Raw genomic sequence first — 13,066 nt, 5'->3', positions numbered from 1 at the left:
TATGCTGATTGGATTTTGTGAGAAGAACTGCAGCATGACCTCAACCACAAACATTTCAATCAGGGCACTGACCAACTGTTGGGTGCCAAATGCTTTTATCAAAGAAATATGGCTCATTTTATTGCATTGACTGTCTGTTACTCCCAGCTGAGATGCATTTGTGTGTCAGTTAAGTCAGAGACATATTTGCACCTTCTCAACTATCCTGCTCGCCCTTAAGTCACAGACATAGAGAGTACTTACTCCTATGAACAGAAGCTGAATTTTGTTATTGCATCAATATCTTCCTATCTCTTCTTCACCGTCATCTTCAAGCTCCTCAATACTGAATTCCATTGTAATGGACCTCATGGCAATCTTCCTATGAAGCCCAAAGATATGGGAAAGAACCTGATGTGTGGTTTGCCCTATGTACTAGGTATGTTTGGTTAGAATTCAAGGAGTTAAAGTGCGTTACTGGCAAGCTTGAATGTTAAGTATTCAGATCTGAAAGACATAACTTATTTATATTGTGTTTTGTTCTCCACAACTTCTAAAATCATAAAAGGGGCCAAGTTCTTATCTGATATCAGTGGATTAATTTGGTTGGAGGTCTGTAGTGGAGAGAGGTTTGTTTTTCTACTGAGAGAGATGTGACTCTGAAAATTCTGTGGAACAAGTGGTATCATGGTCCACCGAAAGCTCACCTGAAAGTGAACTTTGGGGTTGTTTTTTAATCCAATCTCATTTTGTGTCCTGCAATCACAGGCGGAAGATACAAGGATGCAGGAGATAATGAAACTTGCACATGCATTTTTACAGAATTTCTGTGCTGGGAACCAACAGAACCAAGCATTGCTGCACAAGCACATAAACCTGTTCCTTAACCCAGGGGTAAGAAGTGATTAACTTAATACCATGGTTTTTTTGTAGTAAGAAAGTCGAACAACCTGACCTTTGTCATGGCCTCTGGGCCAGTTCTTATGCAAAACTAGTTAAATGGATAGCACTTTGTTCTCATTAATGTTGGCAGGAGCAGCATCTGGTTAGTGCTCGATGGAGAACAGTACCCCTGATGGATACAAGTCTGTGTACTGAAATGCTGATTCCTCTGAGAAGTTCCTTCTTTGTATTGTCATGTTCCCTACAAATTCATTGATGTTGTCCTGAATTGTATGTGTGACTTTTTTTCTTTCTTTTCTTTTCTTCACCCTCATTAGATCCTGGAGGCAGTAACAATGCAACATATTTTTATGAACAATTTCCAGCTTTGCAGTGAGATTAATGAGCGAGTCGTTCAGCACTTTGTCCACTGTATTGAAACTCATGGCAGAAATGTCCAGTACATAAAGTTCCTGCAGACAATTGTGAAGGCGGAAGGAAAGTTCATTAAGAAGTGCCAAGATATGGTTATGGCTGAGGTGAGAGATGTGTTTTTATGTAAGATCCTGTGCAAAAAACACAGCTGACATTCGGTAGAAAGTGACACATTTATCTTCTTGAGGATGCCAAGAAAGTGACATTCTCAACTGGGACAATATACAAGTGATGTCCGGTTATCACAGCGCACAAGGCTTTATTATGAGTACAAGCTGCTTCATCATGCTCCTTCCCCTTGGATGGGAAGGATGATATTTAGTGTATCTCAAAAGTTATCCTCCTTGGTGCCACAAAAAAAGTACACTTGTGCCACAGCCCTAGTCAAGCTCCTGCTGCACACTCACCAGGCTGCTGTGTTTGCACCCTCAAACTGGGCACATGTACTTTTACATGTCACTTAGTCTGGATAGGCTCCAGCACGGTCTCTGGCCACGGTCTCTCTGCAAAATTTTTGGGCAGAGAATTTGTCTGATACCCCTTCTGGAAGAGGGACCCTGTAGCTCAGTTGCCCTAAGTCCCCAGGACCAGTGTTGATCCCAAAAACACTTCAGTAGCTTAAGTAAACTATTTCCCAGAATTTCCTCCTTCTGGGCACTCTGATGTATAGTTTATCCCTTTTAGGGACACGTGATACTTGAAGCAAATAGAAATAGACCTTACAGAAGGATTTCTAAGGACAGTCACTCTTTACTTTAGAGTTCATGACGTACACAGACATCTATAAGAAACACTTGGATGCTATTCCATGCCTCAGTTATGTCACCACTCCTGAGTGTTCTTTGGGATTTGAGTCCATGTCCTTTCAGGGTTCTAAGTCGCTCTGCTGGGCTGCACTTCTCCAGCTTATGGCTGCTTCTGTGAATGGTTGATTCTCTCTGACCTGTGCAATCAGCTTCCTTCAGCTTTGTCTAGTCCCACAGTCCATAAGTCCCATCTTCTTCCTAAAGCCTGTCCCTTTTTGTTCCCCTCTCTCTGAGTACCTCTGTGTTTTGAAAGGGCTGTACCAACACCTCTGTCTCTTTGTTCTCCTTTTAGGGGAATTCTGTTGCTCCTCTTCTCATTCCCCACAGCCAAGCTGGGTTGAACTGGGTCTCCTAGGGCTCAGCTATCCCACTGTTTGAAGGTGTTCCCATTGGAATGAGAGCCATTCATGTTAATAATTCTCCATGGTCCCTGGTTTGGGGGAGAGATGTTACCAGCCCTGATGGGAGATTCCACATACACCGAGGCATTCAGTGATGCAGCAAATTCATAAAACCAAACGGAATTAATAAGTCATACATAGATTCCCCAACCTGTCACAAATGGGTTTGAGTTAAGGGAAGGACTGTCTTTCTCCAGTAAAATCACTCAAAGAAAATGGGTGGCAGGGGAGAGGAAAATTCTTCCCTTTTATTAAACTTTTCCCATTCAGCCTGATGTGGGACTTACTCAGATGAGGAGTCTCTTCTGGCCTTAACCAGCTGAAAGTGTTGGAGCCTTGATGAGTGTTTTAAAGTAGAGAAGATTGTGTGTCCACAGCAATTTGTTAGGGCCATAGTGAACTCAGGGAGGAGGGAGGGAAGGGTGGGGAGGTGTGAGAAATGATGGAACAAATTCCTTTTAATTTCGGTTGCAAAGGATCCATCTGTTAAAAAGTGCATTTGCCTATTTGATAATTGGATGCTAATTAGCCGCCTCCTCTGGAGGAGCCTTGTGATCCGAAGTGTGGGTGGTTGTTGTTTTTTTAAGCTTCTGACCTTAATGCTTCAATTTCACTGGGACTTTTGACTCTGGATGTCGTTCCACATGCTGTAGTTAAACTTAAAGCAGAGTGTCAGCTATGCAGTGTGGACTTATTCCTGCGAAGTGCTGAGCAACCCTCTTTCCTGTTGAAGTCAGTGAGTTGAGGGAGCTCTGCCCATTGCAGAGTCCAGCTCTGAAGTATGGCTTTGCATGTGAGTTTTGCTCTGTGCATTATGTTTGTGATAGACGCCTAGATGTGTCTGAAATCTGTAGGGCAGATTTTTTAACAGTGCTCAACAGCTCCCTTTCTTTTCGGTTGCTATCCATCGTACTGTTCTCGATAGAGGCTGGTGGAGTGCTGAGCTGTTCTGAAAATGTGACTCTCTTCTCTCTTCCCTCCCCACCCCCCAAAGTAATGTAATGTTGATGGAAGTCTGCCTCATGGGACTTAATCATGCCTCTAACTGCTTGTTGAAAATCATTGTGTCAGGAATGGGGAATTACCAGCCTTGAGGTCCTATACCCCAGAGGTCTCGAAGGACTTTGCTCTGAACAGAATCATGTGCCCCAAGCAACACTACAGACAGATCAGTTGAGGAATCTTCATGACATAACTACAGAAAAGTCAGAAGCTTCTTGAAATAACTTTTATCTAACTAATGAGGAGCCAGTTGAACTGACATTGATGTTAAAGATTTTAAAAGTGATAGATTTCTAGGGCATAACGTACTTAGAACAGAGGACACGGGGAAGATGTCGTACTTCAGAGATATCATTTATAACTGATACAGAGCCTCAGATGGATCTGGCGGCTGCAGTTTATTGAACTCACAAGTAATTGCAAAAGTGTGTAACATTCCAGTGCACACATAATATATAGCTTTAGATTAAAGGGGGAACCCTTCGGTCTGTTAGCGAAATGTTTAGAGGATAAGGTTTGAGGTCCTCTGAGGAAAAGTGCTGGGTAAGTGGAAGGTGCGCATGCATGTGTGTGTACTAGAAATGGTCTGATTCTGGTAGAATCTCTTAAGTGGAGACATAGCAGAATGGAACTCAAAAGAAAGCTGCTGTGGTTTTTTGTTTTTTGTTTTCTGTTTGTTTGTTTTTTTTGTAGCTAGTCAATGCGGGAGAAGATGTCCTTGTGTTCTACAATGACAGAGCCTCTTTCCAAACCTTGGTCCAAATGATGAGATCGGAGCGGGACAGGATGGATGAAAACAGCCCTCTGATGTACCATATCCATTTAGTAGAGCTGCTTGCTGTATGCACAGAGGGCAAAAATGTCTACACAGAAATCAAGTGCAACTCCCTCCTCCCGTTAGATGACATTGTTAGAGTAGTAACTCATGAGGATTGCATACCTGAGGTGAGGTCTGATATTAAACATTGCCTACCTGCATGTGTAATGTATTCAAGTTAGTGGAGTGAAGTTTGTTTTTAATCACTCCGTTTGCCCTGGAAAGAATGGCCTGTGGGTAAGCAACAAGACTATGAGCTGGGAGAAGTGTGTGTGTGTGTGTATGTGTGTGTAAATCCTCCTCCACCCCCATTTTTTAAATGGGGATGGTTACTCCCCAGGAGTGTTTGAGGCTGAGCACATTGGCAATGTACCTTACATAGATCAATCTTGAACAGAAGTGCAAATTATTAACATTATACTGAATCGTGGCTGCAGTATTTCTGGCTCTTTCCTTTTCATTGCAGATGTCTTGCTATTTATGGGATTGGATTTCACCAATATTTAAATGAAAACCAATAGTTTCTGTAAATTGAGCTACACATTTTTAAAGCCGTTTTAATGTGATGACGTGCATTGACTAAAATGCCCATTTAGTTTTTTTTTTTAATCATTTTGATTTCTCCATTTGTAGGTTAAAATGCCTATATCAACTTCCTAAATCATTGTTATGTGGACACAGAAGTGGAAATGAAAGAGATTTACACCAGTAATCACATGTGGAAACTGTTTGAGAACTTCCTGGTTGACATCTGTCGGGTAAGGATTTCTATACCTATACCGAAATCTAAAAGGGCAAACGGACGTCGTTGTGTGTGAGCATTAGCAGAGGTTCGGAACGTGCGCATCTTAAAGCCCATGGTCACGAAGCTCTTTACTGGTTCCTCTCATTTCAAATTTATATTTGCTTGCTTCTCCATTTAGGCCATTGTAGACTTTTATTTATGTTCCATGGAACATGTTGATTTTTTTCCCCCTTAAAACAAAACAAAACAAACAAAACCCCTTGTGTCTGAATCATATGTCTTTCTTTCTGCCACTGGCTTGTTCACTCTGGCCAGGTCATGTGGATCCTTCTCAACCTCATTTGATGTATTTTGGCAGGTTTAGAGCAATTTCCTGCGCTTGGCATTTATTTTTCCAGATGGCTTTGTGCCTGGGATACCAAGTATTTCCCCATAGGAAAACATTACATCTCATTCCTACCTATAACACTGCATTCTTTGCTCTGGGTATCCAATTTTCCCCTCCTATATATACTATATGATGCCATTAAAATGACATTATAAGGCTTTGGCTTTGTGTGTCCCAGCTATATGAGTGATTTGTTTTACACAGAATACTGTGGCAGATAGTCCATTCAGAACTAATGCTTCAAATCACAGCAGTTAAATGTTCATATTTATCAGTTTAAGATTTTTTCTAAAAGGATGTATTATTTTGTAGACATGTAACAACACCAGTGACCGAAAGCACGCTGACATCCATCCTGGAGAAGTATGTCACAGAAATTGTGATGAGTATAGTCACCACCTTCTTCAGCTCCCCGTTCTCTGATCAGAGCACCACTCTGCAGGTAGGAGACAGTACAACAGGTTAAGGAAATAGCTGCTTTATTCATAAAACCACAGTAATCCGACAGGATAAAAGAAACAAGTCAAAGGTGGGAGGTTGTGGGGGAGGGTAGAGAGAGAGAATAAATATTCAAAATAGCACAGAAAGTATAATATTTCCTCCTAGTACCTTACATTTGAACACTCCGTTACCTGTAGAAGGGACTCGTGCTCTACATGTACAGAATTCTTTTCAACAAGTTCTATAGAAGCTTAATTGTAAAATGACACTAACTCCATGATATTGGTGCTCAGTGCTGTTCCTGTCTCTCCAGGTTCAGCTTTCTTAAGGGGAATGATAAACAGCATTGCTGTGGCTCTGGCAGGGTGTAGCTACGCTGCAAGTAGAGAGATGGTGGTGGGAGTTGGTTCATGATGATTATTTTTAATTTGTATTGCAGTAGTGCTTATTAGCCCTAGTCATCTGCCAAGACCCCACTGTGCTAGGTAATGTATGACCAGAACAAGAAGACACCTACTGCATATACTACTAAGGCCACGTCCAGACTAGGGTATTAAAATCGATTTTAGATACGCAACTTCAGCTACGTGAATAAAGTAGCTGAAGTCAAATTTCTAAAATCGAGGTACTCACCCGTCCAGACGGTGCGACATCGATGTCCATGGCTCTCCATGTCGATTCCAGAACTCCGTTCGGGTTGATGGAGTTCCAGAATCGATGTAAGCGCGCTTGAGGATCGATACATCGCATCCAGACTAGACGCGATATATCGATTCCCGAGCAATCAATTTTAACCCGCCGATGCCGCGGGTTAGTCTGGACGTGGGCTAAGTATAAGATGAGACAACAGATGGAGAAAGACATAGTACAAGGGAACAATCAGACAGCATTGGTCAGATGATAGCCTGTGGTCTCAACACAACAGCACCCTAAACCTTGTCTAGTATTTTGCAGGCATCACAGTAAATGAGTTCTGAGAAGGGCGTTGAAAGGTACAATGAGGAGGCTTTGTAGGTGTTTATGGGAGAAAGCACAAAGGTGCATGTCTGAAAGTTTTTAATAGGTGGCTGATAAAAGCCGGCACCATGGGCCAATTGGATTCAAACCTCACTTCAGACAAACTGCATTTTAAGGACACTTTGCCTTCATTTCTCTAAAACGAATCACACATTTTTAAAAATGCTCCACCTGTTTTCTTTTGTCATCCTGATTAAATCTCTGGCCCTGTGTGGACTTGGGGAAAGTTGGAGCATGAGACTGAATACCTTTGTAAAGTGAAAGGAGACAGCTGTTCTCCTCTTCCATTCCCAGGTTCTCCCGGTCTCTTCCTTACAGGACACGAGGCAAGAGTAGCATGACAGCAGTGCTGATACCTGCCAAGATAATACCTGGATCACTGCTGCAGTGACACCATGATAGTGGAGGCAGCCTTTTAAATAATAATCATTCTTTATGAAAGTTTCAAATAGCCTTTTGGGTACACGTGGGAGGGGTGGTCAGGGGTCTGAACTTGTCGGCAGGAGCCTGGATATGATTTTCATTGAAACCTGGTGCAAATGCAGGTAAGCAGAAAAAACAATTGTGTGTAATTTAACACAGCTGGCAGCAGGTTAGGAAGCAGCTGATTTCCAGCTGTGGCAATAAAGGGCATCTGGGAATTTGCCTTTTCAGTCCCTCTTCAGGGAACTTGTGCTAACCATTGTGGTGTGCTAACTGGTTTGCTGTAGCATGTCCCACTCCAAGGAAAGGTTATGTAAAATAGCCCGCTGCCTGACCTTGCAATCGATAAAGACTTAAAATTCTGATCAGTTCAATTGGTTCCCCCTTTTCCCTGAGCATAAACAGTAGCCCTCACACACTTCTGGGTTAGATCAGCTCTATCCACATTTCTCTCATTGGGAGGGAGCCTGCCCTCCTTGAGTCTGGAATAAAGACCAGTTGTGGACCTAAGCCTATATTAAACAATGGACTTGCTCCTGTAGTGCTTATTGAGGCAAGCAATCCTTATTCAGGCAAGTAAAGTAGTCATACTGAGGATACTCTCATGAGTTAAAAGGCTTGAAGGATCTGTTCAGATAGGGTGAACTTGCCCTCTGTGTCTATTGCCTAAGAGGTAATTGTGGCAGCTATCTGCACTGTAATTGGCCTGATTAGGGGCCTGAACCTTAACCCACACAAGCGCAGGATTGAGTAATCAGCTGTAAATGCTAATGTTCACTGCCTAATACTGTTTGATCTGCTTCTCGTGTGACTTTTGAAGTGAGAGTTATTTTACTACCAGTTTGCATGCAAATTTGTCAAAAGGTATTGTGCACAATAAAAGTCATGACTAATAATTTACCCTGTCCTGCATGGCTCTGTCCTTTGCCCTGTCTTCAGTTCCCTCTGTACCTTATCATTGTGTGACCTCAGTGCTTGTCATGCCTGTAATTGCCCTCTCTGTGCCAGCAACTTTTGAATCTACTTCTTTACCTCAAGACTTTCCCTATCTGCTAATTCATGCCTCTGCAGTTCTCCTTCCAACATCTTAAAGTCTGTGTAAACATAGTGAGACAAAGGGTACGTCCACACTTCCTGCCAGATCGGTGGGTAGCGATCGATCTATTGGGGATCGATTGATCGCGTCTCGTCTAGATGCAATAAATCAATCCCTGCCGCACTCCCCGTTGACTCCAGAACTCCACCAGGGCAAGAGGCGGAGGCGGGGTCGATGGGAGAGCCGCAGCTGTCGATCCCACACCATGAGGATGGGAGGTAAGTCGAAATAAGATACGTCAACTTGAACTATACTATTCTCATAGCTGAAGTTGCATATCTTACATCGACACGCCCCCCCCCCATTGTAGACCAGCCCAAAGCATCTCATTTCATCCTCCCTTCTCCATCATGGGGGTGATGGTTCCACAGTCCTCTGGGTTCTCTTAGACTCCTCTCTCCTCAGCCCCTCACATCCACTCTGTTGCCAGATCTTTTCTTCCTCTGCCTCATCTCCACTATCTATCTTTTCTGTCTTTTGAAACCCTTGTCCATATCCTCAGACTCTTCCGCCTTAAGTAACTTGCAGCCTCCCTTTGGCTGACCTAATTCCTGCTTTGCACCCCTCCAGCCTATGCAGACTGCTGCTGTGAAAATGATTCAAGTCTCTGATGGCATAGGCACTCCTCCTTCCTCTGCACAAACACACACTGCTATCTCTTCACTGCCTTTGAATCTCTTGCATCAAACTCAGGTTTTGTCTTCACTTTCAGTGCTCTGCAGAACCCTTTGCCTTCCTGCATCTGATCTCCAACCGCTGCCCCTCTGAGGCCCATATGCCTTGCCTTGCTTCTCCACTCTGTTCTATGTTCTCCTCCTAATGTCTCCATGTTTTCTCCTGCACTTGCACTGTGTAAACTTCAGCCCCTCTCCTTCCATGATGTCCTCTCCTCCTGTGTCATGACTTACATTGTACTTCCCCTGGGACAGGTCCCTGCCTTGTGTGGCCATGTACATAATACAAAACTAGATTCATAGATTCCAAGGCCAAAAGGGACAAAAGTGATCACCTAGGCTGACCTGCTATGTAACACAGCCCATAGAACTTCCTTCCCCCGAAAACTCAACCTAGACTTTATCTTTTAGAAAAACATCCAATCGTGATTAAAAAATTGCCAGTGGTGGTGAATCCACCATGCCCCTTCATAAATTGTTCCAATGGTTAATAACCCTCACAGTTAAAATTTTTGTCTCTTTTTCCAGTCTAAATTTCTCTAGCATCAACTTGTAGCCATCTTGCATCTTTCTCTACGAGACTGAAGAGTCCATTATCAAATATTTGTTCCCCATCTAGGTCCTTACAGACTAATCAAGTCACCCCTTAATCTTGGGATAATGTACAGATTCCTTTCCAAACAAAAACTTCCCAAATAACTGCCTCCTCAGTGTATTTATCTTGGCTTTCTTGCCTCCTGTGGGCACTACTGACCGAAACCTTATTTTGCAAAGTTTAGAGTGGTTTTGATTTATTGACCTAGTTTAAGCAAATGGAACATCGCTGAAGTTTTCCGACAGATAAATCTTTAAATGTGTTCTGTAAGGAATGTATGAGTGGCTAGAGTCCAGAAACATAGGTAGTTTCAATGTATTTAGACCAGTGTCTGCAATATTTTGACATTTGGCTGTGTTGCTGGAAAGGCTGATGGGCATTTGCTATTGTGTTACTCTAAGTAAACTCTGTTCCACTTTGCCAGCACATGGAGTTATTTCACAATTTGAGGAAAAAATATTTCCTTTTCTCTAATTCCAGCTTCTTTTTCTTATAACAGACATCAGTCTTGGCCAGACTAACAGAGGTATTTTCCAGTAGTTCCTAAATCCACTGTGGGCTTTGCACTGAGGTGTGGTTGGCTTAAAATAAGCATTATGTACTGAATAGAAACAGACACATTGGTGTTGCCTCTCATGATAGGCAGGCTTTTTAGTGTTGAAACAAGTTTGTCAGGGCAGTTTTAAAAAAATACTGTCAATCCAGTTTAAAAAAATAAATTCTTATGCTAAAAAACTGCTTACAAAGCAAAACAGTGATTTGGTTTTGAAACTGTTTGGATGTATTTGCAGAGATAGCAGAGTACTCATGTGTGAGTATTTTGCCTCTTTGAGGTGGGAATGTTGGCTTATCTATAGTGGAAAATCTTGCAAAAGGCCATATAGTTGACTTTTTTGACTCATCCATGGGAACTGCAGCATTTATAAACTAACTGTGACCCATGTTCGAAATTACAGCTGTTCAAAACCCGTATCTGTAAATTAGAAGCCAACAAACTTCAGAAGAAGACCAGTTGATAATTATGGAGCTGAGTTGTAGTTTAGCAAGAGCAAAGCGCCATTTTCCTATTGAGTGCCGAGCCACCCTCTGGTCAATCCCAAATGAGCAATCTCTGTATTTTAGGCTGCTGAAAACCCTCCCTCATACAAACTAAAGATTACTGCCTATTCCTATGTTTAGTGATAGTGCGTTTAGCGGGACTTCATGCTCTCGGAGCCATCTAGTAGACACTTCCCTATCTGTCCTGATACTCCGTCTTCTGTTAAACTGCTGCTTATGTAGTAGATGTGCTGCCCAGAATATAAATGTTGCCTTACAAGTGGATGTGGACTGGTACCATGCAGTCGGTCTGCAAAGAATAATGGCTGATGTAGTATCGAAGTATCAGACAACCGAATCTCAAACATGAGATGATGCTTTTGATCTGGTTCTTTTCATGTGTTCTAGACTCGTCAGCCTGTGTTTGTACAACTGTTGCAAGGCGTGTTCAGGGTATACCACTGCAACTGGCTAATGCCAAGCCAAAAAGCGTCGGTGGAGAGCTGCATTAGGGTACTCTCTGATGTAGGTAAGAAGTTAGATTTAACATGCACAAAATACTTCTGTCCAATGCTTCACCCTTATATCCCCAAAGCAAGATGTATTCTACCTCCAGCCGATGGTAGGATGTAGCTAACTCAGAGCTTAAGGCGTGGAGCAAATTGAGCATTTCCTTCGTAGCTAAAGTCTGTTCTGTGGTTGCACAACAAATGTTTTCAATGTAAATGTGCGGTGAAACTGTAAACTATTTGATTAAATAGGGGCAGAAGTTCTGAAAGTACATCTTGGCATCTGAAACTATGGGTTTTTACTGACCTAAATTCACTCTGTGGTTTCTCTTGAATGTGACGGTCGCACTCCAATCTTAAACAATAAGCTGCTGATTTGTGCTGTTAGATGTTCCTTCCCAGAAGTTGCTGCATATTAGTGGCGAGGACAGTAAGCCTCGTGGACAAAGGACATACGGCCAAATTGTTCCATAGGATGGATGTGCACATCCTATTAACTTTAATGGGAGTTATGAAGGTGCATGTGAGGGCATGGTCTTGCTCATGCATTGTGAAGTTAGGAAAAAGCTTAGCGTATGAAAAAGGCTGTATTAAACTTAAGGTATGACTGCCCCAAGGGTGTCAGATTCATTACACTGTGGATTGAAAACAGCATGACATAAAATGTATTTAAAATATACAGAAAAGAGTATGAAAGAAGCACAGCTTGGGATTCTCCCTTGTTCTTTGATTGCATGTAGGGGCTAAAGGAGTCCATTCTTATTAACTTTTGTCTGTTGCAGCGAAAAGTCGAGCAATTGCAATACCTGTGGATTTGGACAGCCAGGTCAACAACCTCTTCCTAAAATCACACAACATAGTACAGAAAACTGCAATGAACTGGAGAATGACTGCAAGGAATGCTGCCCGTAGAGACTCAGTGCTTCCTGCTTCCAGAGACTATCGAAACATCATTGAAAGGTTGCAGGTGAATACGGAGTGCTGCATTAACAACTTACTTCTTCCATCTTAGTAGCCACGTATTTGCATATCGGCACAAAAAGGCAAACTTACTACTTCGGTTTGGGAGTTCTGAGTCGAAGTAAAAATGCCACATGTGATAACCAGAGCCAAAGCTAATTTAATACTGTATGTAAAATCAAGTGTAAACCATTTATTGAAACGGGTAATGGAACATGCACAGCTAAAGCTTGTGGAAGTTTTATGGCTCTTGGAGAAGGTTACTTCAAAGCACATTTGTCCAGTTCTGTGGTTCTTCCAACATTTTCATTCTGCCAGTAGCAGTGGTTTCATTTCAAATGATCCTTGAGAGAGAGAGAGAGAGCCTCTAATTTGTTGCATAAGTCCCTCTAGTACTTCACTACTTGGTTATCGAAACATTTAATGTGATAAAAGTCTCCATAGACCACAGTCTGGGAATTGTTGTAAAATTTACTGTTTGTTTGATTGATTGACTCTTAATGACCCCAAAGTTGTTGCTTCCTCAAATGAACAAAATAATCTGTCTGAAGCAGTACTACATACACAATTTCATACTGATTTCTACTCAAAAGAAATGTAAACAATATACTCTGACTGCTTGTGATGCTGGCAGACCAGGTCAGGTCAGGGTTTATACTGGAAATGCATTAATTACGTCTTTATTCGGTACTAATATCAAGACCTGAGGATTATTAAGTATTCAGTAATAAGGCACTTCACTTTTTATAGTGAATAAATTAAGTGCTTTAGATTATATCTTTCATCCGTAAAGATTGGTTCAGTGAGGGAAAATGTTTTCTGGTGTGCAGTTTTGGTTTAAATCTGCAGTGTCCTAAA

At 42.1% G+C, this 13,066-nt stretch overlaps 1 protein-coding gene across 1 annotated transcript in view; it reads left to right on the top strand.

Moving 5' to 3' along the window:
* The window catches only part of ITPR1 (inositol 1,4,5-trisphosphate receptor type 1), a 309,353-nt gene that overhangs the window by 185,477 nt on the left and 110,810 nt on the right, over positions 1-13,066 (top strand). The window contains 8 exon segments of the mRNA XM_030568211.1: positions 748-873; positions 1,200-1,400; positions 4,199-4,454; positions 4,959-5,080; positions 5,768-5,803; positions 5,805-5,897; positions 11,148-11,268; positions 12,031-12,215. Of these exon segments, the coding sequence (XP_030424071.1) occupies positions 748-873; positions 1,200-1,400; positions 4,199-4,454; positions 4,959-5,080; positions 5,768-5,803; positions 5,805-5,897; positions 11,148-11,268; positions 12,031-12,215 (1,140 nt within the window).

Source organism: Gopherus evgoodei, chromosome 7, assembly GCF_007399415.2.
Source record: "Gopherus evgoodei ecotype Sinaloan lineage chromosome 7, rGopEvg1_v1.p, whole genome shotgun sequence".
In the NCBI taxonomy this organism is placed as follows: domain Eukaryota; kingdom Metazoa; phylum Chordata; order Testudines; family Testudinidae; genus Gopherus; species Gopherus evgoodei.
The sequence above is the reverse complement of the archived record's forward strand: the minus strand, read 5'-3'. Positions and strand labels throughout refer to the sequence as shown.